This window comes from Gobio gobio, assembly GCF_949357685.1.
Source record: "Gobio gobio genome assembly, chromosome: 1".
In the NCBI taxonomy this organism is placed as follows: domain Eukaryota; kingdom Metazoa; phylum Chordata; class Actinopteri; order Cypriniformes; family Gobionidae; genus Gobio; species Gobio gobio.
In genome coordinates this window covers 37,381,987-37,409,133 of record NC_137097.1, presented here as the reverse complement: position 1 = coordinate 37,409,133, position 27,147 = coordinate 37,381,987, and the positions used below count along the sequence as shown (strand labels likewise).

Genomic DNA, 27,147 nt, shown 5'->3' with positions numbered 1-27,147 from the left:
ATGAGAACATGAATACATTATTTGGGGTCTCCAGTTTATTGTCTAGTTAAAAAAATAAAAGTGAACATATTCAAGCGGAATTCAGGCAATCCTGCAATGATTAAGGATTCTGATCTTGTTTCAGATATACTGACTCTTGACGAGTCTTGAGCCATGTCTTGTGCGGTGTTGTGGCAGGAAGTCCGACTCATTTCCGCGAATCGGTTCTTCTAAAAACTGGGCCATGTAGCGAAAACATGGTTAATTTGCTGGTTACAATAACCATGATTAGTAAAATTTAGTAAAAAACATGGTTAATTTTCGTAAGGGTGTGTTTATGTGATTTATTGTTTATTGCTGGCACGATTCAGCTCACGAAACAAACTAATAATTTAAAATCTATCATTTGAATGTATCAGATGGGAAAAGACGGCTTGCTGATTCGTGTGCGAATCATTCATTCGAGTAGGCTCTTCTTGATGAATCGCTATTGTTTTGAATCGGATCTTTTGATGAATCGCTATTCAAAATGGCTGCGCCCATACACAACAGCACACATGAGTGTAAAGACAGTATGGCATCAGTAAAGGCTGTATCCTCTGCTGCTCCTCTCGCTCTTCGTATCGTGGCGGAGTGTCCCGTGAGCAAGGCGAGAGCCTGTACGCTTACTCTCCCCCACTGCGCTGTAAATACCCCGGTGTTCATGCCCGTGGGGACCCAGGGTACCCTGAAAGGTATTACTGTAGACCAGCTGGAGGATCTGGACTGTCAGATATGCCTGGGGAACACATATCATCTGGGCATGAGACCGGTATGTGAGAGGAAATACTTCAAATTGTTTTCAAACCAAACAAAAGCACTATGTTTAAAACTTACTTAACTGTTTTGTCCTAACAGGGTCCTGAGTTAATAGAGAAAGCCAATGGATTGCACGGATTTATGAAGTGGAATAGAAATCTCTTAACGGTAATAATTATTACTTTATTCCCAAACACCAAAATAACTAGTAAGAGTAAAACGTGGGAAGTACGGTTTGTGTTATTCTCTTTCTAATGCAGATTTTGCAAAGTGTCTATTCGAAGGAAACAGAAGGCTGCAATGTCATAGAAATAGTAAAGATTAAAAAAAAAGTCTTGTCAGTTTTCACATCTACATTTATGTGTTTAGCAGATGCTTTTATCCAAAGCAACTCACAAAAAAGGAACAAAAACAATTTGTCAGAGAGCGACACCAATCACAACAGACTGGGTCATCTGACCAATCAGAGCAGGGGGGTATTCCAGAAAGCAGGTTATGTGAAATACCTGGGTATGTTTAAGAGTAAGTTAGCGGATAACCTCAACTTTCGGTTCCAAAAACGGAGGTAACTTTCATGACCAGGTTATGTTCCAGGGTTAGTTTGCTTAAGAGGTATTCAGATGTGTTTTATATAATTAATATAGTTATTAATATAACCACATTTGTTTCAGTTATATAATATACAATATTATATATTAATTCCAAAGAATTAGAATAAAAAATAAGTTTAAATGTTAATTCAATTAAAATATATTTATTATTTATTTATTGCACATGGATCTGCATTCAATTCATTAGCATCAAACAAACAATATCATCTTTTAAAGATGACTTATTAAACGAAAAGATGATTGCATAACCACCAGATAGGTGGCAATGTGTACTAAGTAGGTTATGTAAATCGGCATTCATCAAAAGAAGAAGAGGAAGTAGAACGGAACGCTTTTTCTTAGCGTCTGTTTCCATGGTGAATCATCGATTCATTTCTCTGTTGAGAATGTCTTGTCTGTTCACGGTTAACATACTCTGAGTTGTCTGAACTTACTCCTTGACACGTTTTGGAACCAGCATACCTCGAGTATGCAAGGTTTGGGTTAATCAACCGAGAGTTCAAGGTATATGTTACGGTAAGTTAACCTTGCTTTCTGGAATACCCCCCAGAGTAGACCATTCATAACAGACTGGGTCATCTGACCAATCAGAGCAGAGTAAACAAATCACAACAGAGGCCGAGAGACTGAGTCTTTGAACAGACCGTTTTCAGACTCTTTGAGAAATGAGGTGATGTGCACGTGTTTTAAGTGTTTTTTTTTGTTTTGTTTTTTTTTTACCTTGGATGCATGTTAACCTGTTGTAGGAGAAAACCGGAATTCTGTATTTCACCCCCAAATTTCTTCAAATAGGACAGTGGCGGGTTCCAGATGGTGTCTCTAGTGGAGCTGTCTGAGGTGACGGAGGAGGGCGTCACGTTCCGTTCCCCTTACGACGGAAAGGAAATCCTGCTCACCCCTGAGCAATCCATCGCCATACAGAACAGCCTCGGTGCGAGTCACACGGTTATTATATTTATCTAAAACTAAAACCATAAAAAAATGTATTACTCATATAATAATGAAGTTAACATTATAGGATTAGTTCACCCAAACATTTAAATTCTGTCATTTACTGACCCTAATTTCGTTATGGCTGAACTTCAATATTGAAACATTATATGTTTATTAATGAAACATTAATATTTTATTCTGTGTTCCAAATATGAACCACATGAGTAAATGATCACAGAATTTTCATTGTAAAATAAAATGCAAAAAAGTCAACTTTTTAATTAATATAACTTAATGTACTAAAATGATTTAAAATAGATTTTTTATAAAAAAAGATAAACATTTGGAAAAAAATGCTGTATAAAACTTTAAAAGTAAAAGAATATTGTGTTGCAGATCATGTTTCTCCACTCAAATGCTTGTTGAAATCTGTGTGTGCAGGTTCTGACATCATGATGCAGTTGGATGACGTGGTCAGCAGTACGGTGAGAGGCCCGCGGGTGGAGGAGGCCATGCACCGCTCCGTGCGCTGGCTGGACCGCTGCATCACGGCCAATAAGAACCCAGATCGACAGAACCTGTTCGCCATTATTCAAGGGGGGCTAGATGCCAAACTGCGCAAGGCCTGTTTAAACGGTGAGCGCTACAGGACCGCAAAAGTCTGCCTGTTACGATTGAGTGGTGTTAATGCGACAGCACATCGTTAAAACCATTAAAATTACATTAAAGCAGCACTAGGTAACTTTTCAACCTTTATAATATATTTTCAAACCTCTTGTGATGATACATCGACTTACAATAGGTTGAATGACACGTCTGCCATAGCCTGACGGGGTCTGTATCGTTTTTAATCGTACTTTTAAACTTCGGGTTTCGGGTAGTAACCCGAGAAAAAAAAGAACTACAAAATTCGACTGCTTTACGGCATATACGTCACTTCCACCACCACCCCCACTTCCTTAAATTCGGACGTGCGAGCCCAACTATCATTTGTTTGCCGAATGTTATAGTCATGGCCGAAGCAGCACAGAAAAATAAGAAAGCAAAGGTTTTGTCGGAGGACAGCAAAAAGAGGAAACGAGAAAGTGATCGGATTAAAGGCAGGACGAGGATCAACATTGGGCCAGCGTTCGCTCGTTGGCGTGAGCTGAAGGAGGAGGGGCTACATTCTTGCAAGTAAATACATATGATAAGACGTCCAAAATCATATTTTAGGATACCTAACATGTCTGTGATATTGGTTTATTTGTCTTGCCTCAAGCTATAATGCAAATCGATTTTTCAAATTTGCAGATTCATCTAGGGTAGCTTGATATTATAATATGGACGATATATGGTTATTACCTACCACTCAAACATTGAATTGAAGTATCATATCGATTCTGTAAAACGGGAACCAATAGACTAGGCTACTATAATGACGCTGGCTTGTAAACGTGAGCATCGCGATCATTTGGCGTTTGAAAAAAATAAAACCCATGAAATTATATTCATATGACATGCTGAAACATATGCCACTGTACCTGGGATGAAGATTTCACACGCGACGCAAGCAGAACACCTGCATGTGAACTCCTGCAGTGTCAGGGCTATCATGGTTGTCATGTCAATAAATGCACGTGCGATGCCTCCCCTGATGTAGAATGACAGTTAACGACAGTAGTAGAGGACAATACTGTTTCCCAACTGTAGGGGGACGCCGAGAGCAAAAACTACCTAGTGCTGCTTTAACTTACAAATGTTTGGGGTCGGTAAGAATTGTTTTGAAGTCATTCTGCAAGGACAGGTTAATTTGATCAAAAGTGACAGTAAAGACGTTTATAATATTACAAAATATTTATATTTCAAACAACATTTCGATTCAGACTCGTGCTGGGATTGGTGTAAAATTGACGTCATCATTACTGTCTTTACTGAGCTTTAGGAAGCCTCCGGATGGAGCTGAAGTTCAGTTATGGTAATGGCCGTTTGTTTCTGAAATACGTGCTATACGCAGTAGACCAATAACAACAGACTGGGCCATCTGACCAATCAGAGCAGAGTAGGCTCGTGGAAAGGAGGGATTTAGAGAGACTGATTCATCTATTGAGTCGTTTGAGAATCATTGAACATTGTGGTGATGTGCAATGTATATTATGAGAAAAAAATAAAATTGATGCATGTAAACCTGTTGTTTCTAGACCTCCAAATCAAAACTTTAAAATAGCATAATTGGGGCACTTGAACTAATTTACTAAATTGGAATATGGCATTAAATGTTTGCGAATAAAGCACTGTTTCCATCCATTGTGCACAAGAAAACAAAATCATCACTTCCTGGGAAACTGGTGCAAAATAGAAATGGAATAAAAATAGGGATGCACCGAATATTCGGCCACCGAAAAGTTTTGGCCGAAAATGGCCCAAAAGTGCATTTTAGGTTTTCGGCCGAAAGACTTTTATCACCGAATCAACACGGCCGAAATGTTGTGATGACGCAAACAGAAACCGCGACCTGCACGTGCTTGTCTGAAGCAACATGTCTGCGGTGTGGACGTATTTCAGTATATCTGAGAAACACCCACGTCTGCTCCATGCACAAGCACTGACAGCGAGAGCTCATGTTCTCGATGAGAAGAGGACCAGACTTCACTGTGAAACCGAACAGTTTCCGAATGCAATCTTTAACAGTGGGCTTGTTTTAAGCGCGGAACACACTTCAATCCGAGTTCGCACACCAACATCGATCAACACGTATCACGAAATTCAAACGATAAATGCCGTTTTGACGCTCTTTAATGTGGCATCACTTATCACATCACAGTTCAAGCGGCGGCTCACGAACGCGATCATCTGTGAGCGCGATCGATCATCTCTTCCTTAAGAATAAACATGAATGAACATCTGAGGTGTGTTGAGGATACATTACAACTTACTGTCACGTATCATATGTGGTGTAATCGCTAAATAAGTGTTTCAACGGCGAAAATACGTCAATATAACTGCTGTAAACTAAACAATGTCATGTAACTTTAGCATCACATTTACCTCAGGCAGTCATTCAGTGTCCACAGAATTTTATTCACTAGAGTAAATCAACTCTTTCACTAAATATATGACCTATATTAGCCGTTATATTCATTATATTCTACTTAACCTGTTAATGATGTCTTGATTATTTCATGTATGTTTAAATAAACCTGTCATGAAAATGACAGACACTTTGTATAAATGATTATATTTCAACAACGAATTGGATAAAAAACTATTTTATAATTAGATTTATAAGTTATTGCAAAAACCGCCTCATGTGAAGTTTACATGTTTGCGTACTATGTTATTTGAGTGTTGATTATTAGACCTAAAAATAAATAGCAGCAGAATTTGGGCTAATAGTTTGGGCTCTGTTGTTAACCTTTAATATTAATTTGCAAGTAAGGGCTCCCTATATAGTTTACAGCAATATCTTCAATAAACTTTTAGTTATAATTTAATTCATTTAAGGACAGATACTTTTTTTTCAGTAAACCAATAAAAATAAATAAAAAGCCATTTTGTAAAACTGCTGTACCGAACCCGTACCGAACCGTCAGTTGTGTGTACCGCTACACCCCATTCTACAGTTAACATATGGGCTATGGCAGTCTTTCCTTTGATACACTATTATGTTGAAGGCCTACAGAGAAAATAGTTGTATCTTTTAGCAGTTGCACTTGTTCTGAATGCACTTTCTTGTAGTAGTCCTACAGAGAAAAATTTTAAATGCACTAGACCTAAATGCATTTTGTTTTTATGAAAGAACATTTAATTTTAAAACCTTTCTGTAGGCATGTACATTATTATTTAATGTACAAATGAGTGGGGTCAAGTTAAACTTTTTAGTCTGAATTTTATTTTATACTGTGCATTGTTGCAATGTGCTAAATAAATATTGGCATAATTTGTAATTGATTTATTCTTTGAAACTTTAATAATAATTTATGCAATTGCAAAGCCTTGGTTTTAGTAAAGTTAGTACACAGTCCCGCTCAGCCCCGCCCTCTGGTTCCTAGTGTAATGTTAACTTCTCTCTGCCAATCAGATGCTCTGAGTCCGACTATAGGTGAAAAGTGAAGAATATGAAGCTGGTGGGCGAATGGTGATTATTCAAATACTGAATGGACTGCATGAAATGGGACATACCACTCTGGCTTTGACTTGCTGGCAAAACCGAATATCATCTTTGTCGCACTCGTGCTTTCAAAATAAAAGTTCCAAATGTACATTCTTTGTGCCTGCGTTTTTGGGTGGGACACGTGCAGCATTTTCAAATATTGAGGGGGACACGTCCCCCCCGTCCCCCCCCCCGGTTCCTACGCCAATGTATGCGCATGTCTTCTAATACAGAATAAAATTATCTGTATCAGTTGAGCGCATGCGTTTTTTTATCTTGCCATTTCCAGCCAATGTTTTTTGTTGCAATATCCCAAAATTTGCATAAAAATAGGTGGATGGAAACCGCTATCAATAATAAAAAGAAATGTTTCTTGGGCAGCAAATCAGCATATTATAATGATTTCTGAAGGACCATGTGACACTGAAGACTGGAGTAATGATGCTGAAAATTCAGCTTTGCCATCACAAGAATAAATCACGTTTTACAATATATTACAATAGAAAACTGTTATTTTAAATTGTAATTTTATTTCACAATATTACTGTTTGACTGTATTTTTGATCAAATAAATGCAGCCTTGGTGAGCTTAAGAGACTTCTTTGAAAAACATATAAAATCTTACCTACCCTGAAATATCCGAATGGCATTACATAAGACAAAATATCAAATCAAGTGGCTTCTGTAACAGAAAAAAAAATGTTTCTCAGAATGAACTTTAATTTTCTGAACCATTTTTAATGACTTTTTACCAGCTGGTTTCAGAGTCGCTTCTCTTCAAGATCACACAGGTGTCACCACAGTTCATCACACAATGAATATGATTCACTAACATTTGACAAACACAAACCTGAAGCATTAAACATATCTATGCTCCACCTTGCTAGAATTTTCCCTTTTGGTTTCTTCGCTCAGAAATGACAAAGCGTGATGTGCCGGGTTTCGCCATTGGTGGGTTGAGTGGGGGAGAGGAAAAGGACGACTTCTGGAAGATGGTGACTCTCAGCACAGACCACCTCCCCAGAGAAAAGCCCCGCTATCTCATGGGAGTCGGGTAAGACACACTTCCTTTGAAATTGTGCTTGTGCTTTCGTTTGCTATTGTTATACACTTTTCATTATTTGTGAGCGGGGCTTGACATTAACTCCCGCCAACCCACACAATTTGTGCTCAGACCCAAAGTGCATTGCTCTTAAACAGTCAAATACACACAAAATAATGTCAAAATGCTGGTCTTGGTATTCACATAAACACAATCAGTTATGTTTTAAGTAGGGCTGTCAAGCGATTAAATTTTTCACATGATGTCGTGATTAATTAATTTAAGTAATTGCAAATTAACCCTTACACGCATACCTCGGGTCTTTAGCGACCTGGGACGTCATTCACTACCCTTCTCCTCATTAATTTTTTAAAAGTTAGACAACAACATTCTATTCCTCAATCAATTCATTATAAACAATATAACAAGAAAAACATAATACAATTATAAAAGTAATTTTGGAAAGCACAGGATTGTGGGATATCTTTTTTCCATATTTTTTTTTTTGTCAAAATTGTATAGGGTCGCTAACGACCCGAGGTTTGTAACAGTGTAAGTATATTTTTTCTGCACAGCAATAACTGAATCTTTGATGACTGAATAAGTGCGACTCACCTTTATTCCTCAAGGTGGCTATGTCTGATACACAATGATGAAGTGACGTTTCACTCATAGTTACCACAGGCAGAAAACAAAAGAATACGAAGAACTTGAGATGTTAATCGCACATCAAATTTGGAGAAATTACCCCCAAAAGATCATTTAAAATCATTATTGTGTCATTTATTTGATTCGTTCGAATGGCTGATTCATTCAGGAGTGAAGTAAATGGCTCTCTTTATGAATGGTCCATTGAATCATTGATTCACCAGATTTGTTCAAAATGCTTATTGAGAAATTAAACACAGCTGTTGCTCGGAGACAAACGGTTCTGCTTTGTTTTTTTATTTTCATGGCAAAACTAAGCAAAACGGGCAATATTGTGTCTAAAACAACACAATATTAACTTCTTATTTATTGAACTGCTGTCTAAAATCAATATCGCTTTTGCCCTCATGCTATTCTAGACACACTAACAGCACTAGTGTGATATTGCACTCATTACTTATCATGATGTAAATATGAGATGAAAACTCTTGAAATTTAGGGACATTCTAAATGCATTCTATAGGCTCCCTCACGTGAGTTGTTGCCCTGCATGATATCTGTCATCAATCAACTGTATAAAATGTAAGATGACCTATGTAGGTCTGGGGCAGAGCAAGTGTGTTAAATGACTTAATAATTTTAACTTGTTGTTTTTTTACCATAACTAATGAATAATCGAATTAAAGGGTTAAATCGACAGCCCTAGTTTTAAGTGACCATAAACAGTTGAGATACAGTAAACGCATGTGTAACAGTATAATGGATCCGTGCATCAGGTCTTAAAGTGACAGTAGCCTAATATACCTGCTGCCAAATATATATGTGGCAGTTTTTCCCCATGGTATCGATGTGAAAATGCTCAGTGGCTAGTAACTTTAGAAAACAACTAGCCACAGTGGCTGGTGAGCAAAAAGCTTAATGTCAAGCCCTGATTGAGAGTATTAGTTGTTAATTGTCTCTTTGCTGTGTGTTTTAGCTATGCGCTAGACCTGGTGGTCTGTGTTGCCTTGGGCTGTGATATGTTTGACTGTGTTTTCCCAACCCGAACAGCAGTAAGTGGTGGATTTCTGTTGACTTCCCTTTCTGTTAGGGCTAAAGTTTGGGGTCAGTAAGAGTTTTTTAATGTCTTTGAAATAAGTCTCACCAAGGCTGTATTTATTTGATCAAAAATACAGTAAAAACAGTAATATTGTGAAATCTTAATAACATTTTTAATATAAGTTTTCTATTTGAATATATTTTAAAATGCAATTTATTCCTGTGATCAAAACTGTATTTTCAGCATCATTACTCCAGTCTTCAGTGTCACATGATCCTTCAGAAATCATTCTCATATGTTCAAAAGAGCAGCATTCATTTGAAATAGAAATATTTTGAAATTATGTAAATATCTTTGCTGTCACTTTTGATCAATTTAAAGTAGTCAATTCTTAAAAATTTATATTACTGACCCCAAACTCTCTCTCATATATAAATATTGAGATACTATATCCAGATACGATTTTTTTTAGCTGCATCATCTAGCCCTACTTTCATTATATGACGTTCATATTCTACAGTTTATCAAAATGCAGTCCTCATGAACAGTTTTAACTCTTTCCCCGCCAGCGTTTTTGAAAAAAGTTGCCACCCACTGCCTGTATTTTTGACCATTTTCACAAAATGTTCATGGCCCCCATTATATTTTGTTGAATTAATATCTGAACATGCAATATATCAAAAGAAAGCCTCTGCTTTAAAACACACACACACACACACACACACACACACACACACACACACACACACACACACACACACACACACACACACACACACACACACACACACACACACACACACACACACACACACACACACACACACACACACACACACACACACACACACATCAACACTTGAATGTAGGTAAGTTTCATAAAAAAAAGCAACATTTTGAGCAAAAAGCTGAGAAAAATCACGGTTTTGTCAAAGACTGCATTCAGATCAGATTCAGAATGATGATCAACCACAGATGGAGTAGATCGAGTCCATCAACACCCCCAATGCTTGCATGGTCCTAGAGCTCGTCCTGGGTCGACATTTCATTCAGTAACATTAGTCAGTTTTGATTTATATAATGTTTAATGTTGATGATCGCGTTGTTTATATATGCATATGATTACATTTGATATCGCTTGTTTCTGCTTCTTCTTCGCATGTGTTTTGATCAGTAGTTTGTACTAGGGATGCTCAAAACGGTACATTTTCCCGACCGACAACCGCCGCTCATTATCTGATCATTAACCGTTAACTGATCAGATTATAATATTGAATTGGCATTAAATAAATATACAATTGAAGAGTGTCTGTGACCCGTTAAAAAGACACTTTTTTCCACTGGTTTATTTTACTGTGCAAACCGCAGCATACAGAACAGATCAACAACAACATCAGAACCTGGATTCACATTATCAAATGTTCACGCACCTGCAGCGTTTCTGACAACAGAGAAAAACGGAATAAAATATAAATAAAAAGCATAAAATAAATAGGTCTACACTAAATATTTTTCACTTAAATAATTAACAAATTAAGATGACAAAACGAAAACACTGAATCTGTTTGAAGCTTTGAAGAACCAGAATAGTTTTTTTCCCATCAAACTAAGTTTTTTTTCATCATATAAAAATAGCAGGCCTACCTCAATCCACACCTTGACTGGTTTAAAAAAAAAAATTTTTTTAAAGTAGCATGTCTAAGTGGTGCAGGGGCGCGGGAAGTGGGTATGCTGGGGGTGCTGCAAAGGATTTCAAAGGATTGCAAATGCAATGCAAATTTTTGTTCATTTTATTCATTTTTAAAATGTAGTAATTTATTTGTAATAAACATTTTAAGTGGCCCATTAAAAAGTATTATTTATTTGTTGAATTATGTTTTTAAAACATACATGAGGTCATATTGTGGCTGTTGCGGTGTGTGCGTTGAAAGAGCGGTAATATTTCCTCCAGTGGAGAGCGCCTTTATGGAGATTCCGTTCATTTCTGAAGCTCATTCCAGTGTTTCCCCTAGGTTTACAGCTTTTTCCCGAAAAATCCCGAAACTACTAGTGCCTACCGCGAGGAGCTGGAGTGTTACGGATACGTGGTGTTGCCATAGACAATAAATTAATTAATTTGGTAAATAAATATAAACAACATTTATTTATACATCACATAACTATTTACAACACAAAAGATGTTGGCTTTGCTTAAGTTGTTTCTCCGGATTTTGTTGCTTTTAAGAATTTTTTTTTTTTTTTGTGCCTGTTTAGGTTCGTCACCTTCTCCATTCCTCTTTGACATTTTTACCACTAAAGTTACTACTTGCAAATCCTTGTTTTATTTTTGGGGGGAATACATTTCAAGTATCATACAGTGACAGTGTGGGCTTTAGATCAATAATTTGATCAGTAATTTAGTTTAAATGGTTAATTTAGTTTATTATTTAGATGTATTTCGATGTTTAGTTGAAAAATTTTAGTGTCCCCAACTGAGCACGCCAAGCCAGAGGCAACAGTGGCAAGGAAACCAAAACCCCATTAGGTGACCTAATGGAGAAAAATAAACCTTGGGAGAAACCAGGCTCAGTCAGGGTGCCAGTTCTCCTCTGGCCAATTAACAAACAGCGTATTATTATTATTCTGGCAGTTTTACAGCTCGGAGGTCATAATAGATCGGAATATTCGAGGGACCGGGGGCAACATGCTGGAGACGGGTTTATTGAGGATGATGTTGATTAAATAATTATTAAAGTGCAATATTCGAATGATCGGAGGCAACACGCTGGAGACGGGTTTATTGAGGATGACATATCGATTTAAGTATTATTTAATTGTAATATTCGAACATTCTGAGTCAACACGCCGGAGACGGGTTTATTGAGATGCCGTGTCGATGAGGCAGTAGAAGAAATGTCATGTCGGAGCGGGATTTGAGCGCACGTCATTTTACCTGTGAGCGGTTTATGAGTGAAGCTCTGCTTTGCTTTGCTGATATGCTCTGGTAAGGTAGGCAGGTTTTTTGCGTTAATTTTTATTTCCTGTCGCTGTGCAAGCTCGTTTATTGTATATGACTGTGTAAACCTTTTATGTAAAGGTTTAATGTAGGCCACAGTCCATTGCATTACGATTGCAAGAAGAATCAACATTGTGAAACATGTGATATGCAGTCAAATGCAGTCCCGGTGTGTAGGCTGTTTAAACGAGAGTTCTCACCGATATATTTTTTGTTTGTTCGCGTTTAATAGACTCGATATTGTTTCTTATAAAAATGTGGTGACCATGCAGAAAAAAAAAAAACTTTTAAACCGTTTAACTGATAGTATTAATCGGTCAAAATTCTTACTATCGGTTAACGGTTAAACGGTCAATATGAGCATCCCTAGTTTGTACTGTTTCAGAAGATGCATAATATCGTATAAGTGAAAAAACGGAAAGCCGGAAAATTCTGTCAATGGCGGGGAAAGAGTTAAAGGGGTCCTATGAAATCTGTTACATTTTTTCCCAAATTCTATTTCTTTCTCCGTAAAAAAATTTTTGGACTCCATTTTAATGGTTAAATAAAAATGCTGTAATCAAAAAGCATGTCTGATTAATTGAAATCATGAAACATATTTAGGGCTGAAATCTTATATTCCATTTTATTTATTTATTTTACCAAATTCTTTTCCTGTTTTTTTTCATTCTATTTCAATGGTTTAATTTGATTTGAATAGCCAAAAAAATGTAGCCTAGAAATCTAGACGCACCCTAGCGGCAGAAAATGTATTTTGCCGCGAGTGTAGTCTAGCAACTCTCGGTAGACCTGAGAGCTGGAAAAACCAAACTCTGGTCAGGCCAATCACAGCGTGTGTAGAGTCGGTGGGCGGGCTTAACATAATGACGGCATGTCACGCCAGAGTTGCGGAGGTTCTGCGTGCTAACGCGTGCTACTCGTAAATAAAGAAGCTGACGAACAGCGGTCTTTTGAAACGGCTTTGGCCTCGCTTCTCTGGAAGACGTGGAGTTAAGCTTTTCTTTGAGGAAAGAACAAAGAACGGCACTGAAGTCATTCTTAAGAAAAGAAGATATGTTCGAAGTTTTGCCGACCGGATACGGCGAAAGTCTTATCAACTAACGTTAGCTCGGCTTCACCTTCTTCTTTGCTTTGGTTGGTTGGGGCGCTCATGGCGCTATCCAATTGCGTGCAGAGGGAATTTGAAAGACAACCGTTTATCCCGCCCCTCGGATTGAGCCCTGCCAATGGTGAGTTTCCAGACCCAACATCTTGATGTGGGTCTGGCTTGTCAGGCTAAAAAAAATGTCTAATTAATTGAATTCTTAAAAACAATTATTCATTTTTTATTTAATTTCTATGAAATTCTGTGTTGTGTATTTTAATTTTCTGGCAATCAAATCAAGGCATAAAACATTAATCAAATGTATATTTTAATCATACGAAATGAAACAAACTGTTTTGTCAAACAAAGTGCTGCACAACAGAGCTTTGGTCTCATCAAAAATATGACCAATTCTGTGAAATTCCTCGTTAGACAGGGAAGATAGGAGCTGCAACAATGTTGAATATGTGAAAAATGTGTTTTTTGAACATTCAAGCATGAAAAAAATATTCTAGTAGAGCCCAAAAACAAAATCACGGCTCAAAATCAAGGGCATAATATGTGTTAAGGCTTTAGAACTGTGTAGAAATACTTGGATAAATGTGTACTATAATCTTGTCAGTATTTCTCTGATTTTAATGAGGCAATGTCTGGTTGTTTCAGCGATTTGGATCTGCTTTAGTTCCCTGGGGATCTCTGCAGCTCAAACAGAAGCAATATGCTAAAGACTTTCAGCCAATTGATCCTGACTGCCAGTGTCCCACATGCAAGAGGTACGGACACCTGTCTGGAATTTAACTGGCTAAATCGTTGGTTTAATATGCTGATGTTCAGCTGTCTGCTGTGCTTAGAGGAAAATGTTTTGATCCAGAAATGTACTTATCCCATACAAAATCTCTCTTCAAAACCTAAAGATGATTGTGAATCCTTTTTTTCTTTGTCTCCACACTGACAGACACAGTCGGGCTTACCTTCACGCCCTGTTCAAGAGCGACACTGCAGCCATGCATCACATCACCATCCATAACATCTCTTACCAGGTAATTATCTACCAGGGTGACAATACGGGGTGTTTAAATACAGTATCTGTTATTATTGCTGTGGCTTAATTTCCTCCTGTCCACATTAGCTCACGCTCATGCGTTCAGTGCGTCAGAGCATCATAGATCAGAGGTTTCCTGAGTTTGTGAAGGCATTCATGAAGAGGATGTTCCCATCCAGTGAGCAGTACCCCAGCTGGGCTGTAGAGGCACTGCAGTCAGTCAACATCACCCTCAACTGAGACGCTCACATCAGGGACATGAAGAGGGCTGCGTTTTAAGAGAAGAAAAAGACTTGCTGTTTTTTAATGGATTTTTAATGGAAATATCCCTGTTTTTGTAAATAAAAGCCTGTATTTTTTATTTATTTTTTTTATTCCATCTACACTATTTTCACCAAAATGATCATGTGATATGGAAATGTTTTTTTTTATGGAATGGTTAGGGTTTTTTATAGTTAAAAAAAATATATATTTTCATTAATTTTGAACAGCATATCTTGTGATTATTATTATTTTTTTGGGGGACTTTATAATTTTTTATTGTACCTTTTTATCTTTTAATATAACAACATATATATATATACATATACACATACATATACACATATACACATATACATATATACATATATATATATATATATATATATATATATATACATATATAGACACACACACGTGTATGTATTATTTACCGTTTTTATTATCCAAACTCAGTAAAAACAGTAATATTGTGAAATATTACAATTAAAAATAACTTTTCTATTTGAATATATTTTAAAATATAATTTATTCTGTGTATATTCAGTGTCACACGATCCTTCAGAAATCTTTCTAATATGCTGATTTGATACTCAAGAAACATTTATTATTAATGTCAATGTTTTAAACAGCTGTTCTGCTTATATACGTTTTCTTTTACGGATTTTGGCAATTAATAGAAAGTTCCAAAGAACAGCATTTATTAGAAATAGAAACCTTTTGTAACATTATGAGAGTGCATTCTTGCTACATAAAAATATTTCTTAAAGGTCCCATGGCATGGCATTTTTCTATTATTTTATAGTGTTTCCTGAGGTGTACTTATATTGTTAGTATGATTTTTACATCATAAAATGTCATAATTTAGAAATAAAAGGCATTTTGTCTATACTGCTGTTTGCCCTGTGGCTGACTGTCCTGTTTCAAGAGGCTTGTCTGCTGTGAGACTTCAGTAAAAAACGTCCACTGTTGTGATTGGCTGACATCTTTGCATTTGAAATGAGCGGAGGGGGCGTGGTTTAACGAGGTCTACGACGCACGAGCTGCTGCCACTGCCAGAGAGACGGATGGACCTGAGTTCACTTCTCATCAGTTCTCTCAGCATGTCTCAGTTCAGGGTGAACTGTTGTAGTTACTAGAATATACTTCAGGTTATTAGTTTATTTTTTAGTCGGAGGGGCTGTCACTCATGTCAGAAAGTTAGTAACTTTAGTAAATTATGGATCAGCGCTGACTCAAGACGCGAACCGTTTAGAACGATTCAGTCCGATTTGGTGAACTGGTTCTGTTCACTAAAAAGAACCGATTCAAAAGAATGATTCGTTGGCGAACCGGACATCACGGAGACGGAGCGATTGCTAACAAAGTTATTTATAGTAACTACTGAGTTGTGAGAGCGCTGTCTGTCATCGCGAGTTTATTGTGTTTGTATCTGAGAGTTCTGAATAAACATGAGTCCCAGTCACACCGAGTCCGTCTTCATCATTATTCTACCAACTTTGTATCACATGCAATGTAGCCTACCATTACAGCGAGATGAACGAGTTAGTAAGTTTGATTAAAGCATTATTTCTAGATATGTTCCAATCATATGAAAAGCGTCAGTGACACGCATTGAGTAACTTACACAGCGCAAACAAAGACACAACAGCAGTAATCGAATGTAATCCAGTTTATTGTGGGGTTAGCTGGCTAGCCTAGCCGGATATGCTCACGCTTACCCCCCTTCTGCTTAATCTCACGCCGCGTTTGGTGCCTCCGCTGTGGGCCAGATGCAGTACTGGGGGTCGGGGATGTTGAAGGCCGAGCTTCGGCGTGCGTGAGGTTTATCTCTAAAGATGTGGCTCTGCCGATGTTAAGCAGAAACTCCCGACTGTATGCACATTTAAGAACAGATAGACGCGACGAGGACGTACAAAAACACTGACTCACAAGATAGAAAACACGAAAACACCGCTCTGTCGGGAGAGAGAGAAGCCACAGCGTGTGCACGAAGAATAAATAATTAGCTACACATAAGAAATCACTGATCACAGATCAGAAGGAACTGAAAAAAGACTTCTGTTTTCATTTGTACATCCAAACACTGAGAAACTGCCAGCGTTCACTCGTTCACAACCCATGATCTCTCCAGCGTTTGCATGGGCGTGCCAGATTCTCTGGGCGGAGGAAAGGGAGGAAACCGTTCCTGCTTGGACGTCAAACCAGGAGACTTCAGGATTGGCTCATCTGGCCTGTCATTTTCTCAAAGGCAGAGAAAGACAGCCAGAACTGGGGTTTACACCGATCAACATTTCTATCCACTTGGGGACAATATTCAGGCTAGGGGAACTCATATTAATGTTGAAATACCTCATAAAATGAAAATTTCATGCCATGGGACCTTTAAAAAAAAAAAATTACAGACCCCAAAAATTTTAACATTATTGTGCATATATGCCATATGGTATTATTTAATAACATCACCTTAGCCTTTACATGAATGCTCTTTATTGTGTTTTAGTGGCATGATGAGAATGGCCGCATCAACTGAACAGATTGTGTCTGTGAAAAGAGCATGAAAACCTTTAAACCTTGAGGTTATGCTGTGTATGAATCATTTCAGTCGCTAAGCAGGGGAGATTCATTGGGCTTCTCCCACTGACAGCCACTAAGGGGCAGAGCACTCAAGATCTCACTGTGGATTATTGACGGCATCATCTGAGCTCGATTCTCTTCCAGTGGAGAAATCAAATGTGACAACGCAATTAATTTGACTCCAGCGTGGAAATCTGACTTCTTTGATTTTGATTACATTATTATGCTAACTGCATATGCATGCGGATAAAGCATGTCGAACACTGCAACAGGTGTTCCCCCTCCACTTTGTGCACGCTTGTTTATTGAGTGGCTAAATTCGAGCAGGCATTATTTTTGGTAAAGCTGATGTGAAATTAATCAATTATATGGCAGGGTTAGATGGGGTTTTCATTTACATACATTACTGCTTTCTGATTGACAGTGAGCTTTGATTGACATATCAGAGTTAGGCTATATCATGCATTTTACCGCAGCAAACGAATAGGCTACTTCAGACGCCTTGCGCAAGTAGATGAATTATAAATGAACTTCCCCACCCCTAAAATAGCAATCAATACTGGACAATGGTGAAATAATGCACTGCAGCAATAACTAGCAACTGTTACAGACGACGTGAAACAGCTTGTGTCAGCAGTGGAGCAGGATGTCCAGGCAAGCGCTTGTGACTGTCAGTGTTTTGATGAGCTCGGGGAGGCACCAGTTGCTCAGTCGCTGCTGAGGATCCGTGTCTCCGTTACTGAGAGTGATGACGACACTTTTTATATGTGAGAGACCTGAAACAGTCACTGCGGAGGGATAAACGAGGGCGAAGGCGTTTTAATTTCCACCCCGCGTTGATTCGTGCCGACTATGGTGGAGCTGGAGAAGGAGGTTCTGCCGCTGCCGCCGCGGTACCGGTTCCGAGACCTGTTGCTCGGGGACTGGCAGACGGACGACAGGTAGAGCAACTTCAACTCCTCAGCTTATGTTTACATACGTGCTTTACCAATGACACATGCTTCCAGTTGAAATAACTGCATATGAGCACTTGCACGGGAAATTACTCTATTATTATTAATATGCATTGTAGCCTAGTATGAGTATTAATAAGCCATAGTGTTAGTATTACATTCAGTAGTATGGTCATACAGTAAAAATTCCAATTGGCATTAGAGTAGTACAGTACCTAGTATTTGGTTTTCAATAATAGCTATTGGTATTTTATTAGGGTCACTGAAATGCACTAGTATTAGTATTAAAATGAGTATTATCTATTATAATTAAGCTATTAGACTGTTGGCCTACTCTCAGTGTGAGTATATACATTCTGGCTGTGTCTTAAAACTTATTAAGCATGTCTAGCTTGGCAGTCCGTGTGTTTATCCTATCATGCGTAGTTGTTTTATGCAGCCTGGTTACATTTTGATCTCTTTGACTTCAACAGCCATTTTACAGACAGCAAAAGCGGAAAAATACGAAGAACTGACAAATATTTGTGTTTGTCCTTGCTTGTGTCACATCTAATATCTAATGTGATGATGTTTTGCACACTTGTTCAGATACTGCCTGTTTATTCAATTCAATCTAGCAGTTTACGGCACTGAGTAAGTGCCATGCATCATCGAGTCTCCAAATTGAACATGAAGATGGTATATTTAAAATGCATGTAGTATAGCCTACTATAAAAGAAGGCCAGTATCACCAATACCAACACTTCCACGGATGTCTCCATTAAATAGATTTGTTTTCCTGTCAGTCCTGTGCCAGTGTCCTACGCTGTTTACGTTGGAAATACAGTGTAAATATGGTGGCTCACTATTGGCTGATGCTGTTCACGTGAGCATCACGACGCATGCGTGTGATGCTGACGCAGAAGCTAGCCAATGGCCGTTCTAGCAAAAGCACTGTATTTACAATGCAAACAGCATAGGAGACCAGCACAGACAAGAAGAAATTGTTGAATAAAGTCATTATTTTTGTTTGTTTTTGCGCACAAAAAGTATTCTCGTCGTTTCATAACATTAAGGTTGAATCACTGGAGTCACATGGACTATTTTAACGATGTCTTTACTACCTTTCTGGGCCTTGAAAGTGTTCATTAAATTGCTGTCTAGAGGGGTCAGAGAGCTCATGGATTTCATCAAAAATATCTTAATTTGTGTTCTGAAGATGAACGAAGGTCTTACGGTCTTGGAATGACATGAGGGTGAGTCATTAATGACAGAATTAAAATTTTTGGGTGAACCAACCCAAATTCAACACCAACATTTTACATACTAGTAAATTTCACAATTCCCAATTCCACTTTTTATCGCATGACAAAAACTACTAGCCTAACTAATATTAAGTTCAAACATTTTTAAAGACAGGAACAAATAAACAAATTACAAGCTATAGCAATGGAACAAACAGTGCTTTAAGTTTTTCAGATAGGTCTAACAGTAATATACAGGTATGAAATAGTATTAGGCTTGCTACGATAGTCGGTGTTGCCGGTGTTACCGGTGTCCAGACTCCACACCGGTTACATCACTTGCCCACCGTGGCACCACCCACCGTCTTTTTGATTTTTTTTTAATAGTAATAAAATAATTTAGTTCAGTTAGAGAACAGACAATACAAATAAAAACTGAACGTGTCTGCTTAATAAAGCAGGATCCGACCGTGAGTCTCGGCAGCGGCAGGAGTCATTCATCAGATTTAAGAGTGAGGAGCTGACTGAGATGATCGCGGAAGATTTGGTTTCAAAGCGAAACGTAAAAGCGCCTATTTTTAAGGGAGTTTGTCATTTGTTTTGTTGTTGTGTTTTTCGTTAAAAATAATAGGCTAATGAACCCACAATTCAAGCAACCCGCAGCCGAATTGGCGCTGATTAAAAACCGAAAGTAAAATGTGCACGGCCGCACAGAGCGCGCATTGTTTACTTTCGCCTGGCTCCGCAGTGCGAGCCTCCGCGCTACGCTGCTGCGTGGATTTATTTTTGCCGCGCGCACCCTCGCGCTCGTGCGGGCGCGTCGAGTATAAACGAGGCTTTACGGACGAACTAACAGTGTGCATTCATGGCGTGCATCTCAATCATAGACTGATCAATGCTTGATCAGTGCCCTGACTACTGAACTAGGGAACTGATTGAGACGCACTCATGGCCTCACAGAGCGCGCATTTACAGACGAGCGGTCAGTCACGGTGTGTGCGCACTGGCGCGTTTTCAGTTCAGAGCGGTCGTGTGCATGTTACTTTCGGTTAGATAGAATTAGTGATTTAAAAGCCTCCGCCGGTGATACCGGTATTACCGGTGTTGTCACACATCAATTAACCGGTGGGAAAATTTCCTCACCGTCACATCCCTAAATAGTATAGCAATGTAATCAAGTATTAAAATGTAAAGTAACACTGTATGGTCTTCACTGTATAAATGAAATATAGATTTATCCTTTTTAAAACTACAAAAGTTATTCAGTCAAGCATTTTCTCTTTTCTTTTGTTCTTTGATCAACAGACTGCAGAAGGTTTATTAGGCTGCTGTCACTTTAAGACCCCACGCACATGATGCGGATCTGACGCGGTTATCAACTTTAAACATCATATAAATCAAAACTGCCTAATGTTACTGAATGAAATGTCGACCCAGGACTGTGAAGATTTGGGGGTGGACTCGATCTACTCCATCTGTGTTTGATCATCGCTCTGAATTTGATCCTGATGTAGTCTTTGACAAAAACACGATTTTCTCAGCTTTTTGCTCAAAATGTTTTTCTTTTTTTTATGAAACTGACCCATATTATAAAAAAAAGAATGCATGAAGCTAGAATAAAACAAGCAGAGACTCTGTTGTTTCTTTTGATATATTGCATGTTACAACAAAATATTCTGGGGGCCATACATTTTTTTTTTGAAAATGATCAAAAAAACACAGGTTGGGAAAAGGTTATATATTATTGTTAAACTAATATTAATCACAGAAATTAACATGTTATTTTTGACAGCCCTGATATATTGACCTATATCAGTTCTCATTTATAATTTGCCAACTGTTGCAAATCTAACACTTTCTTTAATGATGTCAATTATCCTGTGATACCGTGGTGTATTGTGAGAGCCGCAGCACCTAAACGTACACATGAGCTAAATATGCCATTTAGCCAGATGGTGGAACATAAAAATCAGCATTTTATGCTTGATACTCCGTTGCTAGGTGAGGACTGAGGACCAAAACACTTTAGTCCTTTAAAAAGATAAGAATGAGTTTTCTCCCTCGCTTCTGGTCTTCCTGAGTGGGTGTTTAAAATGCACTAATTGGCGAGCGCTCATTCGTAAGGGGGTTAAAAGTAGGGGACATGTCTTCGTAAATGGAGCAACTACTTCAGGTGATAATTCCACAAATGAAACAGCCTCCATTTGACAGTTTCAAAGGGATCTCATTACTGAAATCATATCTAATCACTCTCACCTACTGGGGATTGATTATGTTATTTGCCTATCAGCGAGCTTGCGGGGGTGGCAAACGCCGTGGTCTGTCGCTCTCCCTGTGGATGCGTTTTGTAGTACAGCTGATAAAGATAGAGAAGCTTGTTTCCTGTACAGACAACCCACTGAACACTTTCACTGGATAAAGCTTACAATCCACTTCTGTGTGTGTGCGTGCGTGTGTGTGTAACATTGACCTGCTCAACCTGGCTCCCTGAGGACTCAAATAAGGATGTCTGGCTCCTTTGGCTCTGAATTAAAGACCTCGTAAAGACAAAAGGCAAAGTCCAAGTAGGCAAATCTCTTTATGCCAATGTAAACAGAATGTGGGCATTAAAGGAATCCACATTCTAACATTATTAGGGGCCAAGCACCGAAGGTGCGAAGGCACCTATTGAAACCGTTCCCGTTCTTATTATTATTATTCATCTTCTTCTTCTTCTTCTTCTTCCGCCACAAAGTCTATGGCAGCCCATAGAACCGTATGGTAAAAAGTTGTGAAATTTGGCACACTCATAGAGGACAGTCTGACAAGTCACCATAGCAAATTTGGAGTCTCTAACTCAATCCCTCTAGCGCCACCATCAGTCCAAAATTTGACTCATGTTTATGCTAATAACTTTTTAACCATAAGGGCTAGAAACAAAATTCTTTTTTCCTCTGATTCCTTGTTTTCTTTCGTCATTATTATAGCAGCATGAAAGAATCTGAAGAACCATCATCTGCTCTTTTCCATCCATATGTTTCAGGGGTGCTTCCTCTGAGGAGGCAAGGGAGGCAGTGCCTCCTCAAAGAATTGGATGAGAAAATAATTAATATTACAAACATTAAACAATTCAAATTTCACAAAATGTGACATCAACGTGTCTAAATCACTTGTTTTTCTAAAGTGACACTGTCCAGCATCTATCTTGCCTCCCCTGAGCCCATTGACTTTTAACCAAGCGGCAACCTCCATCAGTTTCTCTTGAAGCCAATACGGAAGTGGCTCAAACTGCAATTCATCGACTGGCCGCTAGTGACAACCTGGTACAAATTGTGGTTTTGGTCTATACGGCTAATTTTGCCTTTCATGACAACTGCAGTGTTAATTTCGTTGACGAATAATTTTCGTCATAATTTTCGTCAACGACCTTTTTTCACTGATGAAAACGAGACGATAACTAAATAAAAACATGTGTTGGATGACAAAAACTATAACGAAAATCAACTGTCATTTTCGTCAACAAATAAAAACGAGACGAAAATGTTAGGAAGGGACGATTAGGGAAGAGATCCAGTCAGAACTGATATCCTGTGTAACAGATGCGCACATTTGATCTGAACTGATCTAACCGCTGGAAAACACGGCGCTGTTGCGCTTCTACAGGCTCACTCACGCATCCCCAATCCAGCGCTCCAGAGCGGCTCACAATCAATGAATAGCACACATGTATGCCAGGCAATTGTTTATGAACTAATGCTGATGCATAATGACAATGTTTACTTTACGATGTTTATATAGTAATATGTTTTAGACGGTTGTAACAATGCATATTTTATCTCCTCATCTGAACTTGAATGAGCTCCTGCCAGATTTTCCAGGCGAGATTTCAAAATAAGAGTCCCGGTGTATTTCCAGCTCGTTTATAATTAAAAGTCACACATTATATATTCGTTTTTGCTTACACAATAAACTGTATTTAATTTCATTCCCATTTAATTTATAGTCAGGAGGAAAGACCAGGGCCCGTATTCATAAAGAATCTTAATGCAAAGAGTAGCTCCTAGTGACAAAATTCTAAGAAAATTCTTAGAAATGTGGGCGTTTACCCTTAAAATTAACTAAAAAATCCTAGTAAAGAAAAAAGTAATTCAGAACGCATCTTAACCCTTAAAAGAGGTCTTAAGGTCAAATTTGTTAGGAGCATGGACGAGGACTTTTAAGAGGCTTAAGAGTTTCTTTAGCAGTGGAGAAAATGGCAGAAAGACGAAGAGGGAGAAGAAATGTGTTGCAGACAATAGAGGACAGTGACTTAAGACGCTATAGATTAGATCATGCAGGGATCATGTCTGTTGCATTAAACCCAACTTTCAAACCTCCAATTAAATAGACATGCCAGCAATCAGTGTAATTGGAAAGAGTGGAACAATGTTTATAATTCTAAGCCAATCAAATACCTTATAGGAAATTAACAGCATGGTAAATAATAAAAGGATTTATATACACTGAAAAAAATTATTTGTTGAATTTACTAAAAAATTTTATCGTAAGTGGTCGCAATCAATTTATTTGATCTCAATTTAAACAAAAACACACGCAATTCCCATAAAACCAATTCATTTTTTAAAATTAAAATAAAAAAACTACATTTAAATTATTTAAACGAGCACAAATTAATTATGCTTAATTTAATTTTTCAGTGTACATATATATAACGTGTGTGTGTGAGTGAGAGAGAACGGTAAAATAGGACAATTTGCGCTTGTAATTTCAAAGTGAAGGCTTAGAATAGACCCTATACTTAAAAGCGCTCCTTTTTTCTCCTTTTTGGACAACCAACCAATCACAGTCTTCAAAAGACTGTGTCATACGTAGCAACGGGGTCAGCCCCGCCTCTTCACTAAGATAAAAGTTTTTGTATTTTCCTTGCTCAGAGTTGCTCTCAGATCGGTCCCGAATAGCTCTTAAGCTAAGACTCCTACGTAAAAGTTTTTAAGCTAAATTAGGAGTTTTCTGAGAGGACTCTTAGAATATTTATGAATACGGGCCCAGTATTTGACACATATTAAATAAAGTATCAGGGTTATAATAGTTAACTAAAACCATTAAAAAAAATCTTTGTTACTTGAAATTAATTAAATGTTAACTGAAATTAAAAAAATAAATAAACAAACTTATTTGAAGCTTTAGCTTAACATGATATACTAACTAAAACAGAAATACAAAGTTATAAAAACTATATAGATTTTTTTAAAAACAAACAAAAAAGTGAATTGAGCTCTTTTGTGTATTTTTAATGTCAAAAACAAAATGATGTGACAGTCGGTTATGTAATACTTAAATGCTTAATGTATTACAATTTAACTAAACTCATTAGATTTTAGGAGACTAAATCTACTGTGATATGACTAAAGCTAGACTAAAACTAAAAACAATTCAGGTGACTAAAATATGACTAAAACTAAATGGCATTTTAGTCAAAAGACTATGACTAAAACTAAATCAAAATATGCTGTCAAAATTAACACTGGACAACTGTGAGGGGGGTGAATTTTTTTTTATAACTCATTTGTTTACATTAATTAAAGCCTTAAAGTTCTGCATAATTAGGGAGTGGGCACTTTGAGTGACAGTTAGAACTGTTAGCCATCAAGGCACCTCAGCTCCAGCCACGTCCCGCCTCTTTGCCCATTTTCAGTTTTCCGGGAGTGACGTGTGGTGACGAGCTGCCAAGATGGAAACGGCCGACTTTACACTTCTAAACTGCTCTTCAGAAACACTACGTCCATATTTTTTTACAGTCTATGCTTTTAACAGATCCCCTAATACATGATGGAGAGTAATTGAGAATGAATGGGTTAAAGTCACGTGAGAGGAGGAAATGCCTCCATCGCGCTTTGATTGAAGGGATATGATTGGTAATGATTGTATATGATTGGTTTGTATGATAAATCCCGCCTCTTGTTTTTGTGCGTGTTCACGAATTGGTCTGAATGAACAACATTTTGGAGTTGATGGGAAGACATTATAAAGTAAGTAAACAACTCACTTAGATATCAATGCTTTATGTCACGTCAAAATCAAACTTGAAATGGGCTGGAAACATGACGAATGTGGGGTTTTTTAATCAGCTTGGTGAAATTAAAGATACATCTTCTTCTGTGATCAGTGTTTCCTGAGCTTGATGACTGATAATCCGAAAATAAGTTGACTAATGACTATTACAAAGAAAAGCTGAATATCAGTTCAAAAATCAAATCTATTGTTTAAATTGGTACTGCATTTAGTAATTATTTTGGACTAAAAACTATATTGATGAGATTTATACTTGGTTTTGATAAATAGAACTTTAATTACGTAGTTCATGTAAAAAGACAAAATAGAATTGTATTTGGTTTCTCGTTTTTCAATGTAATGTTTATTAAACCAGGAAAATTACATCATTAAGTGTAATAGAACCAAAAAAAACTAAAACAAAATGCAGAACAGTATAACTATGAAGATCCTATAGAAATCACCGTAAGAGTCGTCATTATTACTTATGTACTATATTTCAAGTCTTCTGAAGCCAAACTATAGTTTTGTGTGAGAAACAGACCAAAATGTACATCATTATTCGCAAAAAATCTAAAAGAATTGCAAACTGAAAATACGCCCAATGGAAACACGTAAATTCCGCAAAAACTCCTATATATCGCAAAACATAGTTTTTACACTCACATGAGGTGGTTTTTCAGACAATTCGGAAAATGAATATTTCGCAAAACTGCAATGGATTTACAGGTCACCTTGCGTATTTAAAAGTTGGTCATTCTTTAAAGATGACGCTGTATGTACAGTATGTATTGTATGTATGTATGTTGGACAGAAGACAAGACAGTTCTTTACAAAATAATTATGGAAATACTGGATTCTAAACAACACAGAAATGCCACAATTTATCAAGAAACACCCACACACACCTCATACATGGCCTCTCCCAAGTATAAGGGGCTTTCCTTGCCATTAATGCTTGGATAACACACCTATGTCTCCTTTGATTAAAAATATTGGCAAGTGTGGTGACTGGGATAAACGTAAACTTACCAACATCCATTGTCATGATTTTTGGAATGACTTATCGCATCAGTTAATGGGAACACTGTGATTTCGCAAGTTTTTAATCAAACATTTAGAACATATTGCAAACGTTTTGTGCAAATCTGTAATGGAAAACGCGTCTAATATGGCTTTGATAGATGTGTCAGGTTTTGATGTCAGTGAGGTTTGGTAATTAGGCACATGAAAACTACCATTATTTGATTTGGACTTTTTAAGCATGTTCATGATTGATTACTCTCTTTACAGAAAACAACTCAAAACTCTTTCAGTGATCAAACTGAACATAGTTTACATTGACTTTGTCTGGATTGTAGAGTGGACTCTTTTTAGTTGTGATAGTGTCCCATCACATTTATACATATACATATACATAATATACATAAAACGTGTGTGTGTGTGTGTGTGTGTGTGTGTGTGTGTGTGTGTGTGTGTGTGTTGGTTTTGGTGTATTACAAGGACATTTCACCAGTTTACACACCAGCATTATAAGGACATTTGGGATTATAAGGACCTAGGACATGTCCTTGTAATTCAAACAGCGTGAAATCATCTCTATGAACCTCAGGAACATCCTCCTGCTTTTTTATTGAATGTCCCTTTAAGTAGGTATACCAGTTTTCTGGTGTGTTTGTGTGTATCTCATCACTCCGCCTATCGGCGGGATCTGCCACTGCTAGCGTACACACATTTACACGATAATGGGCGTTGACGGTTTGAAAATGGCGCGCGGTTGTCTGATTGGTTAAAGACGCG

General features: G+C 37.7%; 2 protein-coding genes across 2 annotated transcripts in view; both read left to right on the top strand.

The window, feature by feature from the left end:
• The first annotated feature begins 496 nt into the window (after positions 1–496).
• qtrt1 (queuine tRNA-ribosyltransferase 1) lies at positions 497–14,795 on the top strand. The gene is made up of 9 exons (XM_079828038.1): positions 497–790; positions 877–945; positions 2,181–2,319; positions 2,763–2,957; positions 7,369–7,507; positions 9,120–9,195; positions 13,925–14,034; positions 14,217–14,301; positions 14,391–14,795. The coding sequence occupies exons 1-9, from the start codon at positions 509–511 to the stop codon at positions 14,541–14,543; spliced, it is 1,248 nt and encodes a 415-aa protein (XP_079684164.1). The 5' UTR covers positions 497–508; the 3' UTR covers positions 14,544–14,795.
• Positions 14,796–17,993: 3,198 nt separating this feature from the next.
• kcnt2b (potassium sodium-activated channel subfamily T member 2b) overlaps positions 17,994–27,147 on the top strand; it is a gene marked incomplete at both ends in the record, with an annotated part of 163,983 nt that continues 154,829 nt past the window's right edge. The window contains one exon of the mRNA XM_079828018.1: positions 17,994–18,082. Within this exon, the coding sequence (XP_079684144.1) occupies positions 17,994–18,082 (89 nt within the window). The remainder of the gene's footprint in view (positions 18,083–27,147) is intronic.

Coding starts and splice junctions, on each gene's coding strand:
- qtrt1 (XM_079828038.1), top strand. CDS start 509: ATGGCTGCGCCCATACACAACAGCACACATGAGTGTAAAGACAGTATG. Junction 791..876: donor ATCATCTGGGCATGAGACCG/GTATGTGAGAGG, acceptor TTGTCCTAACAG/GGTCCTGAGTTAATAGAGAA. Junction 2,958..7,368: donor GCGCAAGGCCTGTTTAAACG/GTGAGCGCTACA, acceptor TTCTTCGCTCAG/AAATGACAAAGCGTGATGTG.